Genomic DNA, 21,453 nt, shown 5'->3' with positions numbered 1-21,453 from the left:
TTGGCCCCTCAAAAATGCTTTTAATGTGTCCCAAAAAATAAAGATGCTTGGAGCGGACGGTTTATTTGTTAAAATAAAAAAATTTATTTGTTCCCTAATGAAAGTACAGAATTCAGGTTGTTTTAAAAGGGTAAGGTTGAGCCTCCACCTGTATTTTCCCTCTACTTTGTCAGGGATAGATGCTGACATCACCAATGGAGAATGATCACTAAGTAATCTTGGAAGATATTCGCTACCCATCACTCGATGAAGTATCTGACTAGAGATCAAAAAGTTATCTATTCTAGTATAGGTATTATGCGGATGCGAATAAAATGAATACTCTCTATCCTGTGGATGCATCCACCTCCAAGCATCTGTTAGTTGTAGATCTTCCATAAATGATGTTGTTGTTTTAGCTGATTTAGAGAGGGGACAAGGTCTGTCTGAAGATCTATCAAGCACAGTATCTAAACAGAAGTTAAAGTCCCCTCCTACCACAAGAAACCCCTGTGCTTGGGAGATTTGAAGGAAAACATCCTGTATGAATAGACTATCGTCATAATTAGGTGCATATATATTCATAAACGTCCAAGATTCTGAGTACATTTGCCCTTGCACCATGATGTATCTACCCGAAGGGTCAGATATAGTTTTAGTAGCAGTAAAAGGGACGTTTTTGTGTATCAAAATTGTTGTTCCTCGCGATTTTGAACTAAATGAAGAAAAAAAAACTTGACCCACCCATTCTCTTTTAAGCTTTTTATGCTCCCTGTCAGACAAATGTGTTTCTTGTAAGTAAACAATATCTGGTTTTAATTTTTTCAGGTAAGTATAGACTCGTTTTCTTTTTATAGGGCTATTCAATCCTTTAACATTAAATGTTACCAACTTCAATGGACTAATTGACATTGGTTATGATAAAAGTCAACCAGCAAATTTCTTCTTTTTCCAAGTAGCCAACTGAAGCCAAAATGAGCAAATCCTGCTCCACCTCGTCTCTCTGATTTTGGTAGGGGTGGCATGGGGGGAGGGCAGGGACAGAGGAAGACACAAAAGGATAAGACAAAACATTTAACATTCTCCACTCTTCTCGATTGCCAGCTTAACATCCTGGCAACCAAACATAAACCTAACATACTGACTCAAGGATGCTTGCCTCTCCTTCTTTCTAAACTAACATATAAACCGAGCCTGTAGCTCTCATATTATTTATAATTGCAAAAACAAACGCTATTGTATTTCCTTTGGAATATACATCTTAGCTATCAGAGAAGCATTCCTTAGCCATCCAGACATGGACAATTATACATTGTAGTGAAAGATTGGCAAACCAATGAACTGTAAGCAACATTCCAAACTTTCAAGGAAAAAAATTGAAACATAATTAGCCAGTATACCTTAAATAATGGTATTCACTAACTCCCTAGCACAAAGCTAGAGTAAAATAGAAAAGAATGGAAGCCCATTATAATAACGTATATGTAATTAGAAGAATCAGGATATATCACTGTACCACCATTTATCCAGGAACCAGCAAGGGTCCGATTCACTGTCTCTGGAGTAGACCCGATGGCAGACACCTTAACCCTCCATTCTGCTCCAGATTTTGACTCGGTGTTGATAGTCAGTGATCGCTGGTCATTGACATCTGCTGTTCCCGTTGTGCCAGGCCGTTGATAAATTTAAAGGCTTCCGTTGTGGAGTCGAAAAAGCGAGGTCCTCCGACATCTGGTTGGACCTTCAAACGTGCCGGATAGATGAGGTAGCAGGGGATGTTTCTTGCTTTAATTGCTTGCAGCGCGGGGACGAGCTGTTTTCGGCGTCTGGCTAATTCAGGACTCATGTCAGGGAAAAAACTAATTTTCTTGTTGTTGAAGCTGACATTTCCTCTCTTTTTAGCCAAAGCCAAGATCTTCTCTCGATCTTGAAATCGCAGGAGACGAACCAAGACGGGTCTCGGGGTGGTACGAGGTGGTTCACCCGTTCTAGGCTCCATAGCCCCGGTTCTGTGTGCTCGTTCAATTTCCACCTCCAGCCGCTGAGCTGCCGGGTCTGGACCGCCAGCTCCCAACAGTTCCGGTATCCAGGTTGTGAAGAATTTCACAGGGTCCGTTCCTTCAGAGCCTTCTTCTAGTCCCAACACTCGAATATTCTTTCTCCTGCTATAATTTTCAAGCTGGTCGATTTTCTTTTTAAGGAACTCGTTGTCGCCTTTCAGCTGCTTCGTCAGCTGTTTCAGCTCGGATACAGCGTCCTCAGTTTCACTGATTCGATTCTCAGCCTCTGTTACCCTCGTTAGCACCTTGTCCAACGTAGCTTTCACTCCATTGATAGAAGTCTGGAGCTGTGCTGAACTCAAGTCAATTTTCTCCGAAAGACTCTTATTTAATTCACGTATTTCCTTGAGTACACTTGGAAGTACTCCCCCGATCTGGGTATCTCCCTCCCCGTCCGTCGTTGAACCCATGTCCCGAGTCGCCATGTTAGACTCACTTCGTCCGGGGCTAGCCTTGGCTACCACTTCTTTGCTAGCAACAGGTTTTTCGTCCTTCTTATCTTTCTTTCGGTCTTTGTTTCGAAGTCATGAATCCATTCCACATTACTTGTCTTCTAGACTTCATTTACCCAGTCCACAATTTGGTTTAGCGTTGTTTTTTTTTATCATATTAACGGATAAGTTAGAGAGCGCAGGTCGGACACGTCTGCTCAGTTACACTGCATTCCCGGAAGTCCTATTTTAAAGTATTCTAACACTAAAACAGGTGCACAAAAGCCGAATCCTCAGATTGTTGCCGAACTGAATCTGGTTTATTTGAAGAAGTTGATTTTCTTGAACCCATCTGAACTGTACTGAAATGAAGTTACAGCGGCAAGCAAATGGATTCACCTCTTTGAATTCTTTCTATTTTGTTGCTTTAGCATCTGGATTTTCAGTTTTAGATTAATTCATAATTCTACAAAAGTACTTCAGATTATTGAATTCTGATTTTGAAAAACATATTTCTATTTATAATTCAAAAATATATATAACTGAAAAATGTGTACTTATGTATTCATCCACTTTTGCTTTGAAGCCCTAACTATTATCTTCAGAAGCCACATAATTAGGTACATACCATCCACCAGTGAGCAATCTAAGAGTCAGATGTTCTCAGAATAGATCCATCTGTTCTGATAGAACCCAAATGCAGCACCTCCAAGTAGATCAGGCTACCAACAAGTCAGAGACATCATGAAGACCAAGAAACTCTCCACACAGGTCAGAGACAAAGTTGTAGAAAAGTACAAATCAGGGTTACTCAGAACATCCCACGGAGCTCCATTAAATCTCTTAAAACTCACAGAGCACGTAAGGAGGGATTAATCAGAGAAACATCCAGGAGGCCAAAGGTAACCCTGATGGAGATGGGAGCATCTGGCCATAGGATCACTAGAAGGTGCACAGAGCTGGGCTTCGTGGAAGAGGGACAGGAAAGAGGAAAAAAACTGATTTAAAAAATCAAAAAGCTTTTCCTTTGTGGTCCGATGAGACTAAACATTAAGGACAGCACCATGTCTGAGGCAAATCTACCAGGTTAGAATACACATAGGTTACAGAATGCTTTTATATAAAACCACACATACAGAGTTTAAAGGTTTGATCGTTTGGTTTGTGTGGGAGCAGAGGCGACCTCTCCTGAACTAGACACCCTGTTCAGGACCTTGAGCTGATCTGAAGACCTTAATCTAATGCCTCAATGCCTTCGTTCTGCCTTTCAGGGTCCAACAGATCCAGTTATTGGGTCGGGACATGAAAGGACCAGCCCATGACAAGTTGTGGAACCAGCTGGAGGCAGAAATTCACCTTCATCGCCACAAGACGGTGATCCGTGCGTGTAGAGGTCGCAGCGATCCGAAGAAACCCCTTCCTTCTCCTGCAGGGCATGTGAGTGTGAAACTGCAGAGCTGTTAGAACCTGCTCACGTCCCAAAGTTAAACTGTTGATGTGATCACAGGACCCAGACACGCTGAAGAGGAGCCAGGGAGTGGGCCCCATTAGGAAGGTGGTTTTGGTCAAGGAGGATCATGAAGGCCTGGGAATCTCCATCACAGTAAGAACAATCTGAGAGGGATTCTGACAGAAATGGACCTTTTATGGTGTTCAGTCTCACTGTTATTCCCTCAGTTTCATGGGTAGTTCAGGGTAATCGGAGTCCAGTTTCAGTGCGATACATGCACAGCTCCTTCCAGTCTAGCTTCTAGTACACTGGGGCAGGGCTGTAGCCAGACTTTAAAAAATACTGAGGTCCGGTCCTCGGTGTCCTCAATGGTAGCTACGGCCCTGCACTGGGGTCCAGTCACATGTTGGCAGCAGAACCTGACATTCAAACATCACCATCATTTTCACTCCTTAGGAGGAAAAAACCAGGGTCTTTCATCAAATCATCAGTTTAACACAGAAAAATCAAAGTGCTGCAGGGTTTTCGATCCATGCAGGATCCAAAGAGACATTCTCCACACAGGACTTCAGATATATGAATAATGAAGTGACTGTGGAAACCTGCACAGCTCCATGCCAACTTCATATCTGACGTAAGCACGTTTCTACAGTTTTTGTTCCGTTGGCGACACTTGGAGAGCATGTTGGGAAACTGTTAATTATGTGAAGCCAATTATTGGACACGTGAGATTTCCTGCTTATCCAGCGATGTTGAGCTGGAACTCAGAGGACCTGTTTGACCAGTGGCGGCTGGCCAATAGAGGGCGCTAGGGCGCCGCCCCACCACTCACATTACCTTGAATAAAACGTAAAAAAAAATAATTATATAGTACATTAAAAATATTTTGAAATATATGTATATATATATATTTTGTTGTGTAAGATAAATATTTTATAGTTAATGATAAGTAAAGTTGTTTCGTTCTTTGACGTTGTCTGATTGGTGACGTATTTCCGCCCCAGGGCGCAAAAATCTTTGTCCATAGACTCTCGTTAAAAGTTGTACATGTGCAGTAGCTCCTCTTAGATACAAGAGATAGGACAGCTCTGGGCGCACCTCTCATGCGCCCAGAGCTGCTGAATGCAGCTGTATATTATATTATATTTCACGCCTCACGCCGCCGGAGCGTGGGACTCCCGCCACGGGCTGACGTCACATCCGTCTGTCCTAAAGTTCGCCTGATTGAAAAGTCGAGCCGCGGGTGAGCTGCCTTTTATTCAAAGACAGCAATAAGTTCATTACGTGACTAAGTTACATACAAAAGGTAATAAATAAGTTCATAGTTAATAATTAATGCTAATTTATGCTAAAATCTGTTAGAATGTTTGGATTTGAATTCTAATCGGAGTGAGACATCAGATCTATGTGCAGAATACGTGACGTAGTGAGTGCTCTCACTTTAAAACAAGCTTTGACGTAGTTTCTCCGGTAAAGTTTTGAAAAATAAATGAGAAAACAGGTCTTATAAACGCTAGATGTGTCCTACAGACCTCCGTCTTTCTAAGTATTGGTGTTCAGGAAGCACTTGTGCATTTATATGTACATTATAATGTTTTAATTCATGTAAATACACTGGTGTGATACCTTAGTAGGTGTCTTGGTCCAAAACATAAGGTATCACATAATAGACATATACCCAAACCTTTAGTATATGTCTATTTTGGGTTTATAGCCCCCCCCTGGAGAAAACTCCACCAGCCGCCACTGTGTTTGACTGTGACGAGATCAACATGGAGGCAGTTTAGTTAAGTGTCATTTACTTATCCTGTTCCTAGTCTGAGGTGGAAAAATCAGACTGGAACAATGTGTTATCACAGTTCAGTCTGCTGTTGGAACTTTTAAAATCAATGTAAGATTGTTAAATCATATTGAAAAAAGGCAGGTTGGTGTCTGCATTTACTGTAGGTGTTTATGAGTTAATGTTGGCATTTTACTTGTCAAGTCTAACCACACATGTTTACATTTAATCATCAAGTCTATGAAATGTATAGACTAAGGGTTTTATCCTTAAATCTCCAATATAACCTGATTTTTGGTACACTTGAATAAACTGATAAGCCACATGTGTGAAGTGTGCCACTGAAAAACTGAAGTTGGACTGCTATAAGCTTAAAAAATGATGCTTGTGCAACCCGACTCATCAGATTCAAGCTGATGTAGAAATGGGCTGATTTAGCATTTTGTCTGGACTTTCTGAGACATCCAACAATTACTATTAGATTTAATTTGTTGCACTTCTGTGCATCACAGATTATTGAACTTTTGGTCAAAAAAGTGATTTTCACATCATGGAACAGAGTCAACAAAAATAATTTGTTAATTGTGGAGTTATGGTTTCCCGTACAGCATGTAGATTTGTTCAAGTGAGTAACTTCTTGTTTTTTTTGTTCTTTAAACTCCAGTTTGAAGCGCTTTAGCACAGCCCTGAGTGTCTCTGTGTGTACTGTAGTTATACCAATCAGCAGGTGTGTAAAGCCTCTGAGTGTGCCCCCACTTCACTTCTACATTCATTTCCATTAATAGTGTGTATAATCATGTCAGTGGTGTCTAAACAGGAATGGGCAGTGATCACCAGTTTGCTTCCACCTTTGTCTGACTGGTTCTTCCTAACTTCTGCAGGTGCTTGCTGCTCTGACCACAGCAGCTGTCCCATCACTCCTCCCTCCTCCCAGCTCTTACACTCGGTGCTAACACCGGAGAATAATGGGCCAAACACAATGGTTTTACATTCCACTGCCTCATCCAGGAGCATCTGTAACCCACATTCAGTGATCCTTCATGCAGAAATGAATTTTTGGCACACAATCAGAACATCTACCTGTGTCTGTAAATGGAGGTGTGTCAGGGAGGGGTCAGTCCCATGTTGATCAGGATGTACAAAGGAAATGTGCTTGGATTCATGCACATACATCTGAATTTATTTGTGTATATGTCAGTTTCTTGATTTAAAGTGTATGCCACCCTTCAGTAGAAAATTCACACAACTATTTCTAAATGAGGCCCAGGAGTCCTTTTTAAGTGCTGTCCGGTTCCTGTAGAACAAAAGCAAGAGCTGTGTTTGCATTCTTGGCACAAAGTCAGACTGGTTCCCAGTGCAGCTTGGACACTCTGTCCCTCCTTGGTTTGTTTATTTCGTAAACAGATGAAGTTACATCCTGTCAGAGGAGTTTTCAGGGGAAGCATTAGCAGCTTCTGCTGACAGTTGTTGAAACCTGCAGATGGGGTCATGGTTTCCTGACTGATTTTCATTCAGGGAAACCTGAAAGGAAAAGCAGAGTTTTGGGTGTGCTGCTGTCTAACGGGTCAGGTGCGCTGGTGTTTGTTGGTCTGACAGAACTACGTTTATTTCTAGTGACTATGCTGTTTTTTAAATGGACCTAACAGTTCTATGAAGGAGTTTTTGTTGAATTTGATTATTTGATGAGGTCGAACAGCCCTGCTCTGTTATTCTGCTCATGCTGAGTGTTTTCTGACATTATCTGTGTGTGTGTGTGTGTGTGTGTTCAGGGGGGGAAGGAGCACGGTGTCCCCATCCTGATCTCAGAGATCCATCCCAGTCAGCCTGCAGACAGGTGCGGAGGTCTGCATGTGGGAGATGCCATTCTCGCTGTCAACAGTATCAATTTGAGAGATGCAAAACACAAAGAGGCTGTCACCATCTTGTCCCAGCAGGTAACACACACTGCACACACACCATCTCCCTGGTAGCTGCTGGAGAAGCACTCACTGTCTGTCTGTGTGTGTCAGCGAGGACAGATCGAGTTCGAGGTGGTGTATGTGGCTCCAGAAGTGGACAGTGATGATGAAAATGTGGAGTATGAGGATGACAGTGGCCATCGGTACCGACTCTACCTGGATGAACTGGAGGACAGCAGTGGTGCTGCACCCCCCAACAACAGCTCAGCATCCCTGCAGGGTGAGTTTCAACACTTATACCACCGTAACATACAAGTAAAACGGAAAAGAACTCAGATTGATGTGCTCTGAATACTAAAAATAATTTAGGATACAGTGACTACAGTGGGAACAATCACTGCCAGAACAGGTAGAAATCCTCCTGATGATCTACTGATTAATATGGCTGTAATAATGTTTTATCATTGGTAAACATCTAAAGTCTTATTCAGTCTGTGCTCCCTGAGAACACAGATAATCACCCAGTAGAGGAGTGAAAATGAAACAACACTGCACAAGTCAAAGGCCATGTGGTCGTACTGCAGTACTTATGATATTAGTATAAACAGACCCCACCCTCATAGTTTTCTTTTGCAATCAAAGTATGTGTTAAGGACAACACTCATCTACTACCACATCAAATTTCACCAAAATATCTTTAAAATTGGCTGAGTTGTAGGCATTTCTGAGATTTCTAAGATGAGTTATTCAGCTGTAGAGATCATCCTAAAGATTACCTTCTAAAATATTCAATAAAATCCATTTAGTGGTTTATGAGATGTTTCACACACAGTTGATTCAAAGAGTTCATGATTGACTTGAGTTCAAACGTTAATCAGTTGTTGATGGACATACAATAATTACTTTCTGAATGTTTCAGATAAAATCCATTCAGTGGTTTATGAGATACTTTGCTAATGGTACAGGCAGAAACATTATCACTCCTTTTTTCGCCTTCGGTGACGAGCTATATAAAAAAAGAGAAAGACTTAAACCTAGCTTCCCAGCAGGCTGTGTGCTAGTGTGAAGAGATCATATATCACAGATATTGGCTAAATATTTGATCTTGCCATGATCCAAGTGTCAGGATCACTGTGGAACAGCTGAGTCTTTTACATACAGATGATTTGGTCTTAAAGCTTCTGGGTCTTTTACTGAACTAGCCATGCATTTTTTGATACTGAGGGTTTAGTTAGTACCTTCCTCTGCTTGTTTGACTGGAGTATTGACATTGACTGATTTTAGTGAAACCTTCAGGAAATAATCATTGCTTGTACATCTACAATGGATTAACTTTTGGAGTCAAGTCAGGGAAGGACAACTGACTGACTTTAGCCAATAACTTCAGCGATTACTCTGTCAGTTTTAAAATGACTGAATTAAATTTGGTGTGGTGATAGATGAGAGTCATGCCTAACACATGCTGAAAGCCCTAAAACATCTCACAATATCACAAGATATCGCATAACGTTTGTTTTACACATTTGACCAAAACGGCTACAATTCTATTTCTCATCATCCTCATCAGATCTTAGTTTAAAACTCTGGTGTGAAAGGTGGTGGGTGGGCTTGGCCTGGGTTACTAAAGTTTCAACAATTCAGTGTCAAAATGCCAAACTTTTCATAAATGTTGGTAATTTTACTTCAAAGTGTTTCATTTCAGCAGAACATTTAATGATTATGCCTAAAATCTGCCCGGTAATTATTTATAAATAGAAAACCTGGTTTATTTGTAAAATATAGAACTTTATTTTAGAGGAAGTTCAGCTCTTTCTTCTGTAAACAATAGGGCTTCACTGTGAACATAAAATGCACTCTATATTTCATAATTGTTACCATAAATATGAAGTAAAACATGATTGTAACTGTGCTGTTTGACTTGCTGATGAAGATGATGATGGTGATGATGAATACACTGGTATCTCACCTGTTTTCCTCCACAGGAACAACTTTAGCCTTTATTCTGCTGCTTCAACATGGAGTTAACCTGCTTAATAAGGGCTTGTCATGGTCAATATAAACTTTTTATTGTCAAGGTGAAATCTAATTTCTACAGAGTTATACCACATGGATACAGAAGAATTTTTGGAAATCCAAAAATGCAAAGTATGCATCCTCTGATGTGTCTTTTTTTCAAATGTCCTTTTTCTGAGTTGAATTAGGACTTTAAAGGGGGTACATTTTTATGCATACATGACAGATTTTTATTTAACTTCACCTTTACATTGTTTTTTTTTAAAGAAGCCCATTTTATATTGACCATGATTGATTTATGACAGCCATAAGGAGGTGAATACCTTTTATAGGTATTGTATCTCCAGTGGTCAGGGTTCCCCTGGAGAGGTCCACCACAGAAGGGACAAATTGTTTGTCTTTAATAATAATGTCTTTAAATTAGAACTAGAGGAATAACCATTTTTTCCCCTCAGTTAAAATTAAAGTTTTCTGTGTCATATGAGGAGGGGCCTCCTTCAGAGCAGGTCAGGGGCGCCTGATTTCTGCAGAGCTCCAGTTTGATTTAGCTCTGTCTGTCTGTCTGTCAGCTCTGGAGAAAATGACCCTGAGAAATGGAGCAGAGAATGGAAACCCCGAGCTCTCCATAGAGACCAACCCAGAGGAGACTCCTTCAAACTGCTCTTCATAGCTTCATCCTGAGCTTTCAGAGACACAAAGTGAAATGGATCTGGGGGAAGGGGGGGCTTCTCCCAGTTCTGCTCTGGGGTCATGGAGTCTGGGGTTGGACTCGTCAGCTGACGGTGGTCCTGGTGTCCATGCTTGGAGGACAGGATGAGACAGGATGTCAGCAGCTGTTGTGAGAGATGAACAGCTTTTTCTTTATTCAGTGGACACTTTTACTGATGAGGGTTCTACTTTATTTTGTTAACATTTCTTCATGTCTTAAAGTAATCTGACAATGAAATTAGATTCCCTGATTGTTTTGCAAGTTTGTTAACCATCTTCATAGATGTTCTTTTAAACTGAAAACATTTAAAATCTCTTGTTTTTAGTTCTTAAGTTTGAAATGATTAGCTTCCTATTTTCTAAAAAATGTCTCAAAGACATGGAAGTTGTCATCTCTGTTCTGTCATTTCCCTAGTGCTCACCTGTTACATTTTGTCCAATTATTGACGTTTTGTTCTTGTTCCTTGTTTATGGAGTAAATTAGAACAAATACCGTGTTGCACATTATATATCTGTATAACCCTGCCTGGTTACGTCCAGCTTAGATGAGACAAGCTTGGGTAGGTTTGTTTTACAAGGATCCTTATTCATTCATGTTCCTCAGGGGTCAGGGGTCAACACAATCATCACGTCTGTGTATTGAAATGGACGGGCTCTGTTGGAACCCAGTCAGGAGCCATGTTGTCCATAGACCCACAGATTGATTCTGATCCATCATTTTGATCTGACATAAGGTTTTATTGAAAGGATTTTGAAGTGTTTGTTTTGAATTCATTAATAAAGATTGTCTCCGGCTGGTTGATTTGTTGGAGATTTGACCTGAACCTTGAATCAGACTGAAGTTAGACCTGACGGCTGTTGTTTTTGAAGTCCAGATATCGTCTCTACACAAACTCAACTGTCTAATCAAATCTCCTTTGCCTGTAAAATAAAAGCACTTTGCTTCCTGTCAGTGTGCTTAAGTTTGAATCTAGTTACAGCCTGACAAACACCGTTTTAATATTTGTCAGGTTTCCTCTGTTGTTTGGATTTAGTAGGTTTTTAAGGTTCTGCTCATCATTTGGAACCACAATCAAAACTTTTAACACCCTTTAGTCTTCAGTGACAAGGTTTCAATGGAAAGATCCTCAAAGAGACTATTTTGACATTCTATCCACCATCCATCCGTCTGTCTTCTGCTTATCTGTGGTTGGGTCGTGGAAGTAAACCAGTCGAGGAGGACTTGTGAGATCCCAGGTCACAGAGGATATATAACTCCTCCAGAGAGTTCTGGGTCCATCCCAGGGTCTCCTCCCTGAAAACTGACACCACCTGCCTGTTGAAGCAGGAATCATGTCTGATGAAGAGTCAGAATCAGCCTGCCTGGTTTTCTTGACAAATCACAGTAAGTAGCAGCCTTAGTAATCTTTTTATTTTGGTTCCTAAAGTTTCAGGTCTTCCTGTTCTGATGTACAACTTAACTGAACATGCCTCTCTTCTAAATGTGCCAGTGCTGTTTTTCTGTTTGGATTTTATTTCTCCACTTCCCATTAATAGGCTGCAATCTGCTGTCCTTTCTGAATGAAGTCTACAAGTGAGCAGAGTTGGGGATTATTTGTTTGTTTGTTTTTTAATTCTTTTGTGACTTTATTTGTTGGATTGGAGCATTTTGAGTAGAAAAAGCATCAAATGTAAAAGACAAGTGCTCAGATAATACTGATTCAATTTAGTTTAACCAGGAACTCCCTTGAGATTAACATCTGTTTTTCAAGGGAGACCTGACACTGTTACAAAGTTACAAGCAAAAAATTAAAATTATCAAAATACATCAAACTAAACAATCAACATAAGACAAGAACATAGCCCACCTTAAGAGTAGAACTTGCACTCTTCAGTTACAGAAAACTACCAGAGCTTTAAACTTCCCAAAGAGACAAAAGCATAAAGTTTTCGTTTGTTCTGAAGTTTATTCCATGTCCAAGGTGCAAAATGAAGAGAAAGCTGTTCTACCATATTCAGGTAAACTCCTGGCAACTCTAAAAACAAGTCACCAGTAGGAGCACAATTCATAACACGTCTTTAAAAGCATTAAAAAAGTACGCTAATAGGATAGTTTTACCTAAAATAGCTTTGTATGTAAAATAGGCCAGTCTTATTGTTTCTTTAGGCTTAACAAAAGCCAAGAAACCAGAATGTAAAGTACACAATGATGTGTATTATACAAGGAATTTGTTAAGAAACGTAAAGAACTATGATCCACAGATCATGTGCTGATGAAGCAGCAAATAAATAAGCATTTAAAATGTAGCCTGAGCAGATTTGATCTGAAAGCAGGCCCGACTTTGATAATAAAAGTCTAATCTAAGGTTCAGCTTTTTTTTCTAAATGCCCACTTTTAAAAATTTTTAAAAGAAAGACCATCATCCAGCCAAAGACCCACATATTTGTACACTTTTTATAAAATCTCCCCAAGGGTAGTAATGCAGATGCTATCTGGGGTATAGGTGTGACTTCTGAAAAACATGAACAGGACTTTGATCACTTGATGGTTGTGTCATAGATGGACAGAACGTGGAGTACAGGACCCTGGTAGAGAACTTTGTGAGGTAGTCAACAAGGCAAGAGGTTTTCCACAACACTGGAACCTTCTCCTGCGTCAGGCCAAGGTTGAAGAGGTACTACAGAATCCCACAGAGCTGCTCTGCGCAGGCCTTACAGGACTGGCACCATCTGGATCTGCAGCCTTATTCCAGTTCAGTCTCTCTAGCTGCTTCTTCACCTGACTTCTAGAGACACACAGGCAGAAAGGGGAGGCAAAGGAGGCATCAGCGTCTTCTGATTTAGTTGAAGACCAACATGTAGAAGAAGAAGGGTATGTAGAGACTATGTGATGTCACATCTTCACTGCCAGTGGACAACACATATTTGTCATACATGTAAATGAACAAAAAAGAAATAAATGTAAAATCACTGCTGGCTCTGTTCTTGTTGCACACCCACACTTATCAAAATGAATTCAGTCAATCACATTTATTTTGCCAAATGTACAGGGATCTGTTCCAGTGCAGAAAAAGGAAAAAGGGAGGCTGCAGTGGGGAAAACACTGTTTTTGTCCTAAAAGCAAAAAGGTGGTGTGACAGGTGGCTTGGGCCCTGTACCTGTCTCTTGAAATGTTGAAGATGTGAATTGGGTGTAATTCAATGAGGGATAAATCAGACTTTGACAGGTAAAGATTAAGAAAAAATATATTTTTGAAAGTTAAGACGTTTAACTCGTACTCTGCAGACTGTTTTGAGACAGTAAATGTTCATTGGCTGAAGTAATTTCAATTTTAAACAGAATGCTGTTTAAACACAACAGCTGTCTCAAATCCTAATGATCATTTCACATGGTTTAAACATTTTTATTCCGCACAATTTTTTGAGTTACTGATTTGTGGACAATAAAGGACAGCTTGACACAGGCAGCGTTTTCTTAAGACTATTAGAAAAACATACAAGGAATGTGTGTCTTCTCACCACAATTCTATTATTGTAACCCCAGTTAAGGTGGGTGGATGTTTGGAAGTCAAACATGCTATTTAGCATAATAAAAATACATGTAGGTAATAAATCAAATGTGAAATCTTTACTTTTGAATTTTTACTGTGATTATAAACAGCAACATAATTTCTACAGGGAAGATAGGATGGTTATCATCAGGGTCTTCAATCTATATGAGAGGGTGCTGCTCTTTTCTAATTTAGTAGCAACATTACAAAGACTAAGCTCCTCCCTCCTCCTACAGCGTTAAAACGTGGTTCTTCCCCTTGGGCTTCCCAACTCTCCTGTCCAGCAGCTGGACCTCTTCCAGCACTTCCTGTAGGATTCCAAGGAGTTCCCAGGCCAGCAGAGAGACATATCCTCTCCAGTGTGTCCTGGGTCTTCCCCAGGGTCTCCTCCCAGTTGGACATGCCCAGGACACCTCCCTAGGAAGGTGTCCAGGAGGCATCCTTATCTGATGCCTGAGCCACCTCAACTGGCTCCTCTCGATGTGGAGAAGCAGGGGTTCTACTTCACTTCCCTCAGATTGTATCTATGATCTCATTCCTTTGGTCACTACCCAAAGGTCTTGGCCATAGGTGAGGGTATGAACGTAGAGCTTTTCCTTTCAGCCCAGCTCCCTCTTTAACACAACAGACCAGAAGAGGGTATGCAATACTGCGTCCCCTGTATGCTGGACTCCAATCCATCACTCAGTACCTTACATGTGATGGAGGAAACACAGAGACATTTAAACTCCTCCACTTGAGGCGGTGCCTGAGCTGTGAGTGTGTTTTCTGTGCATACCTGTCAGTACACTACAAGCCTGCCCCACTTGGTTCTGGGCTAAAAAACAGGGGCTGAAACTAAATAAACTAGTAGTTCTACATAATTTCTCATGTTTCTTGAAGGTATAAATTTATTTATGTTAGTATTAAAATGAACAGTCATCCTCCAATGAGATAGTTGGAGGTTCAATTCCTGGCAGCAGTCCCACGTCAAAATGTGGGCAAGACACATTCACTACCTCCAATGTGTGCCCCATTTAAGTGCTGATTAGGCTTTATAGTATGGTTTATTCAGATTAGCTTGTAGAGATGTAGTAGAGTGCTGTATGAATGTGTGAATATAAAATTCTTAAATTTTTTAAAGTTATTTCTTTTAAATTAAAAAGACTTTCTAGGAATTTGGCTGATTTTGTTAGTCCTCCAAATTATTGACAATCCAGGGTCTAGCCAAGAAAGCAGAGTTGTAGTCTCACACGCCTCTGCTGCTTCTCTTCTGTTACCCACCCAACCCCCCATTGAAACAGTGTCAGCTCACCCATGGCTCAAATTAAATAAACCAAAAATCTTTAGATAAATAAATAATACAAATCTTACAAAAATAAACACGATTACTTCACCAGAACAAACAAATAAAATCATTAAATGTTGATTATTGAAAATAAGATCTCTGTTCTTTAAATCTCTGTTAGTTAATGATTTGATAACTAGTTATCATATTCATTTATTTTGTCTTACAGAAATCTGGCTACAACAGAAGGATTTTGTTAGTATAATTTAACCTACTCCTCTTAAACTTTCATGTTCTTAGAAAAACAGGTCGAGGTGGAGAAGTAGCTGTTATTTTTTCAGTCAAGATTATTGATTAATGTTAAACCAATTATTACTCATAATTCTTTTGAGTTTTTGACCTTCAGTCTTTCTAATCCAAAATGGAAGTCAGAAAAAACACTTTTACTTATTGTTATATGTTGTTCACCAGGTCTTTATTCTCAATTTTTGTTTGAATTCTCAGATTGTTTGTCTGACTTATTATTGAATACAGATAGAGTCATAATAGTGGGGGATTTTAATATTCATGTGGATGTTGAAAGTGATAGCTTAAACATAGCATTTAATAATTTAATAGAGTCAACTGGTTTTACCCAAAATGTCCAAAAATCTGCTCATTCTCTTCATCAGTCTTGATACATCCTAGTTAGGGTTGGCTTGTATTTCCTGAGCTATCCCTTAGTTAGACTGCTGGAGGACAAATTGACCACATTTCTTCACTCTGCTGCTGTCTTTACTTGCTCTACTGTAATTATTTCTATCATTAACATGTTTTTCTTTGGCTTTCTTCCAGCAGAAACTACACCTGGACCAGTCATTCTGTATTTGTCTGTCTCTCTTTCCTGTCCTCTAACCCCAGCTGGTTGAAGAAGATGGCCACTTGTCTTAAGCCTGGTTCTGGTTCTGCTGGAGGTTTCTTCCTGTTAAAAGGGAGTTTTTCTTTCCACTGTCACCAATGTGCTGCTCAGGATGGGAGACTGTGATGAAGTGAAGATTAATCGCAATCTGCTGGCTTCCTTAGATAGATAACTTTTACTAATTAGCTTTTATATTGTATGTGTATGTTTCTGTACAGTGCCCTGAGACAACTTTTGTTGTGACTTGGTGCTGTCTAAATAAACTGAACTGAATAAACTGAACTAAGATGGCATCTCTTTAGCATGGATTGCACAGGAACCGGTCATCCAGTGGCCCGGACAACACAACTGAAAACTACCAAACACATCAGACTTTATTTCTTTAATATGTGAAGATCCATCTGACTCCTTTCCAAGCCCCTCCTCCCTGCTGCATGATGGGACAGAACCAGTCGAAACCAACCTCTGACTGCATAGCTGGGGTTTGTGTTACAATGAAAAGAACAGTTTCTATGATTCTGGATTTGAGGTCGGGGAGCAGATTCAGAACTGGGTGGGGTCTCAATGTTCTGTGTGGGTCAGAAGTGGAGGTTTGGATTTTCTACGTGGCCCAGTTCTCCCCCAGATTGTGAAGGTAGCGGTCTGAGATGGTTGTCCTCAGCTCATTAATGTCTGTTCTCAGCCGGCTGACTTGCAGCAGCTTGAAGCTCAGCTCGTCTCCCCCCCCATCATCTGTGGCTCCCCCCTCATCTGCTGGAACACTGAATGCTGGACAGAGACAACAAGCAGGTTAGCACAGGTACGTTTGACCTGTTTAACTTTGATTTGTAGCAAACAGTTTGTGATTTTTAATAACTTCCCAACAAAGTATGTCACTTTTGAACATTATTTACTTTTTTTGATGAAAAGTAACAGTTTTTATGTCAATTAGGAGTGTAACGAAGCACTTGTTTCACAAGATAAGACCAATATTTTGAAGAAACACTGATAAGCACAGATTATTAAACTTATTATAAAAGCTTGTATGGAGGGCAGGAGGAGGGGGCTCTTAATGAACAGTACAGTCAGATTTTGTTTCACCTCCAAGTTTATTCAACTCTTTTCCTCTCAACTCGAACAGATCAAAGAGAGGTTCAAACTTTATTTTCTCAGCTTTGGAGTCAACAAATCATCCAATGAACTTGTCATTAAGTCTGTTTTGTTTTAAATAAATGTACAAATGTTCCTCTCTGCACGGAGCTGCTCTCAACATGGTCCCGGTTCCTGACTTGTTTGAACATACGATTCGAAGTGGTGGAGACATATTCATTGATCATTTCACCACACAGTCAAGTTGACTGCAACTTGATGGTGCTTTAAGAAACAGTATTTAACTTGATGACAGATCTTGTGGCAGAAGATCTCCTTACACCCCTGATGTTAAATGAAAACTGATGGTTGAACCAGCATCTCACTGGGTTACAACTGGTGGAGAGCAGGTGGCAAAAGGCATTTGTGAGGGAGTCTCAAAAATGTCTCAAACGTTATTTTCTTTAAGTGTCAGAGCATTTTTGTTGCTTGAACTATGTTTTAAAAATCTTTTTTTCTCAAGACCTTTTAAAGGCATAACACACTATTGATCAATCCTGACAGGACCAAATATACTGTACTGATGCCTTAATAAATTTAAAGCAGAAATAAAAAAGGAAGCACCTGTTAACCCCAACTCCTGCCAGAAGAAAAGATCCAATATTTCTTATGTGAAGTGATGTTCAGTTAAAATTTCTCCTTATTTAATGTAGCTTTGGATAATTTAGGATCAAAATCTATTCATCTGACACATATGCCATTACAGTACAATCAATAAATATAGTTCAAAAAGTTGTCCAAATGTACAATGGATGCCTGTTTGGGTCTAGGATAAAAATTCCATCCACAAAATGTACAGTTTTATATAAAAGTAAAAAAAATGCCTTTCTGTAAAAAGGAAGAAAGTACTTTCAAGTACTCCCACTCCTTGAGAGGTTACACACAACCAGATCTGTGCCAGCTGTCCTGGTGCCAATGTGGATACAAAGTGGGCCGAGGCAGGTATGGTGTTGGTGATGGATTCATGTGCACGACCTAGAATACAGTTTTATAAGCTGTGCACATAGAAATGAGCCATCATTTTCAAATATTGTCCGTTCAAAATGCAGCTGCACAGCTTGCATTTAAACCTCTCAATGAGACTGCAACAGTTTTACAAGTTTGAGTCTCCGACAGTTGCAGGCCAGCCTAATTGTTGTCCAGCTGGTGTAGACACCATGTGATGTGGTCACAGGTTTTAGAACAATAAGTTAGAACAGCATGAAGTCTGTTATAGTTTCTCTTACATTTCATTGCAAGAAGCACAGAAGGGTTGGGTTGTTTCCCCTGAGCTCTCTGAGCCAGGATGCTGCAGAGACCCTGCAGGTCCAGCAGAACCAGGGACATTTCCCTCAGCAGCCGGTCCACTTCTGATATCCTCACTTCAGACGAGAGATGTGCCAACAAACTTTTATCCTGTTTCACAAAGAAAGCAGTAATTCGATGGACATATTATTAACTTTTCAGGGGCATTAAAAATCATTATGTCAGTAAATGAATTTTGTTCAATTTAAGGCCTTAAATGGCATTAAAATGCGTTAAAATTGAATGTCAGTGGCATTTAAAAATAATTTCATTAGAAAAATAGCATATCCATAAATCACCTATCTGGGTATTTCAGTTATAAATTACCATCCTAATATACATTAGTGTAACAGTCGTGGTGAGGTTTGTAAAGGCTACAGCAGCTAACTGTTCCTTTTAGAGAGAAGACACTCTTTCAAACAAGCCACACTTGTTCTTATTGTCCTGTTGTGACCTTTAAACTTTAATCTGCTAACTGGGGCACATAGAGACTACGATGGAGCTCTTGGGGTTTATATCTAAAGCTCAGTCCAGCCAAGGATCTGTGGGATGTTTTGGACAAACAAGTCTAAGGTTCAGAACTTCCAGGAGTAAAGAGTCTGCTGCGGACAGCTTGATTCCAGATCCATCTTATGAGGTCCAGAGGAGTCCATGTTTGTTCAGCAGGGAACAGGAGACCTGCTCTTATAATGTAGATATGCATGATGTTAATGAACGTACCATCAGCCGTGAGCTCAGTCTCTGAATCTCCTCCTTCTGAAGCTTGAGCAGCTAGAGGGGGGCAAGGAAAAACACATTAATACCTTTGGACCCGAATTGTTTTTATTTAGCTGCATGTGTTGTGAATGCTAACCCTGCTGCTGAGATCCTGCTGCTGCAGGAGTTCAGAGTTTTCCACCTCGAGTCGCTTCAGGTCCTGCATGGGCCACCTCACCCCATCATCCAGACACTGCTGCACCTTCTTCTGTAGACTGTACCAAAACACGGCAAAGAGAAAACCTACTCAGGACTGGGGTTGAACAGAACTTCAGTAACACTGGATGATTTTGGTTAGATTAAAAGCTTGTTTCTACAGCTTTTGGTCCTTTGGTGACACTCAGAAGGACTTCTGGGAAACTGTTAATGATGTGAAAACAATTATTGGACACACCAGAGAGAAGTGATGAACAAATAATACATCCATGTGTCTGTCTGAGTGGATATTAAAACAAGCTCAAAGTGGTGCAGAAAACACCTTTAACAACAACAGCTTTAGTTTTATTAGAGGATCCCTTCGTTTTCTTTACCCGTTTTATGGGTTGCAGGGACCTGGTGTCTATCCCCAGCAGTCACTGTGTGAGAGACGGGGGACACCCTGGACAGGTCCCAAGTCCATCACAGGGACACTCAGAGACAGACAACTCACACCTAGGGACGGTTTAAGCTGGATTTATCTTGTGTAAGAAGTGATCTGCTCTCGCTGACTCCAGGTTCTGGTGTAATTGGCAGCATCAACCATATATTGCTGTAAATGCTCTATCACCGGATGAATATGTTTATGTTAACAGGAAACATTTTCATTTGACCAAAATAAAAATTTCATATCATCTACAAATGCAACTAACCAACAATCCCATGAACAGCTGATTGGGAACAGACTACAATTTCATCCAAGAAAAGGATATTATGCATTTATTACAGACAACATGATCTGTTATATACAAGTATTGTACTGATGTTTATCTCAGCATCAGATCAAATCAGAAGAAGTCCAAGAAGATAGAAATGAGTGAAGTATTTACTTGCATACAGATTCTTTCAGCTCCTTCTCCCTTTGGGCCTGCAGCTCAATCATGTTATCTTTCCCCTGAAGCAGAGCACATCCTTCCTCAATGTTTTTCTTTAACTGGAACACAGTTTTCTTCAAATCCTTGGCTTTAAGCTGGAACTCCTCCTGCTGAGTAGACAACTGAGATAAATACTACTGGACTCGGACACCTTTTTACTGTTTTTATGCTGTAAGGTGCAATGTGTCACAGTTTATGTATTAAGGACCCAAGGATGAAGATCACACAAAGGACAAGAAAAAACCCCCTTAAGAATTCAGATTTAATAAAGAAAACAAAAAGCTGATGAGGCAGCAACCTATTTACAAAAGGAAATTAATTACACAAACTAAAATGGACCTGAAATGGGCTCTAATGTATACCATTTGCGTGTGTGTGTGTGTGTGTGTAAGAGTAATTTATCACTTTCGTACAAACATGTTTTCATTTATGAAGTATTTTTGGTTTCCATACACAATGGACAAGCCAGCTAAAAACTGAAAAGAGTCAGCTTCTAACCCTGTGTGCACAAGGATCAGGCAGGGGTGTGTCCTAGCACCAACATTTCTCCCATATGCATCATCCAGAGGACAACAGTGGGGTGATCACAGCCTACAAACTTAATGGCAACGTCTTCAACATCAGGAGGCTCCAGGTAACCACCAGAGAGAGTGAGGATCCTTGAACTGCAGCATGTGGATGACTGTTCCTGCCTCTCACACTCCACATGACCTCCAGGTTGTTCTTGATGCAGCCTTGAGGGCAAACAGCTGGTTGGGGCTCAACATCAACAAAACAAGACAACGGAATGCAAACATTCCAGCCACACCTCCTATCTTCACTCTTACTGATAAACAACTGGTACTAATTCCATTATTAAGGTTCCTCGGGTGTATTCTCTTTGAAAACAATAGCATTGATTTTGATATTCAGAACCAAATCCATCAAGAATCCGCTGCCTTTGGGAGTTTGAGACACAAGTCTTTTAGAACAGGAACTTACATCTTCACACAAAAGTCTGCCTCTGCCTAGCTGTCTGCATTATCACCGTCCTCTACACTGTAATATACAGGTGCTGGTCATAAAATTAGAATATCATGAAAAAGTAGATTGATTTCAGTAATTCCATTTAAAAAGTAAAACTTGTATATTATATTCATACATTACATACAAACTCATATATTTCAAATGTTTATTTCGTTTAATTTTGATGATTACAAATG

The 21,453-nt window shown here is 40.2% G+C and overlaps 2 protein-coding genes across 9 annotated transcripts in view; one reads left to right on the top strand and one right to left on the bottom strand.

Annotated features, from left to right (window-relative positions):
* Positions 1 to 16,290, top strand: part of gopc (golgi-associated PDZ and coiled-coil motif containing) — a 26,300-nt gene extending 10,010 nt beyond the window's left edge. Inside the window, exons 5-10 of one of the 3 annotated variants that reach the window (XM_017432761.3) lie at positions 3,742 to 3,907; positions 3,978 to 4,073; positions 7,470 to 7,634; positions 7,710 to 7,878; positions 10,181 to 11,703; positions 12,859 to 16,290. In XM_017432761.3, coding sequence (XP_017288250.1) covers positions 3,742 to 3,907; positions 3,978 to 4,073; positions 7,470 to 7,634; positions 7,710 to 7,878; positions 10,181 to 10,281 — 697 coding nt within the window. In that variant the 3' untranslated portion in view covers positions 10,282 to 11,703; positions 12,859 to 16,290. Of the gene's footprint in view, positions 1 to 3,741; positions 3,908 to 3,977; positions 4,074 to 7,469; positions 7,635 to 7,709; positions 7,879 to 10,180 lie in introns of all 3 variants that reach the window. The other 2 variants (XM_037981077.1, XM_017432762.3) reach the window with 2 other exon arrangements.
* The window catches only part of cep85l (centrosomal protein 85, like), a 20,711-nt gene continuing 14,720 nt past the window's right edge, over positions 15,463 to 21,453 (bottom strand). For 3 of the 6 annotated variants that reach the window (XM_017432758.3, XM_017432759.3, XM_037981075.1), the window contains 5 exons: positions 20,207 to 20,358; positions 19,279 to 19,396; positions 19,146 to 19,196; positions 18,368 to 18,536; positions 15,463 to 16,781 (listed from right to left, as the gene is read on the bottom strand). In XM_017432758.3, the coding sequence (XP_017288247.1) occupies positions 16,615 to 16,781; positions 18,368 to 18,536; positions 19,146 to 19,196; positions 19,279 to 19,396; positions 20,207 to 20,358 (657 nt within the window). In that variant the 3' untranslated portion in view covers positions 15,463 to 16,614. Of the gene's footprint in view, positions 16,782 to 18,367; positions 18,537 to 19,145; positions 19,197 to 19,278; positions 19,397 to 20,206; positions 20,362 to 21,453 lie in introns of all 6 variants that reach the window. The other 3 variants (XM_017432760.3, XM_017432756.3, XM_017432757.3) reach the window with 1 other exon arrangement.

The sequence above is a fragment of the Kryptolebias marmoratus genome, linkage group LG17, assembly GCF_001649575.2.
Source record: "Kryptolebias marmoratus isolate JLee-2015 linkage group LG17, ASM164957v2, whole genome shotgun sequence".
In the NCBI taxonomy this organism is placed as follows: Eukaryota; Metazoa; Chordata; class Actinopteri; order Cyprinodontiformes; family Rivulidae; genus Kryptolebias; species Kryptolebias marmoratus.
This window is presented reverse-complemented; position numbering and strand designations above follow the sequence as displayed.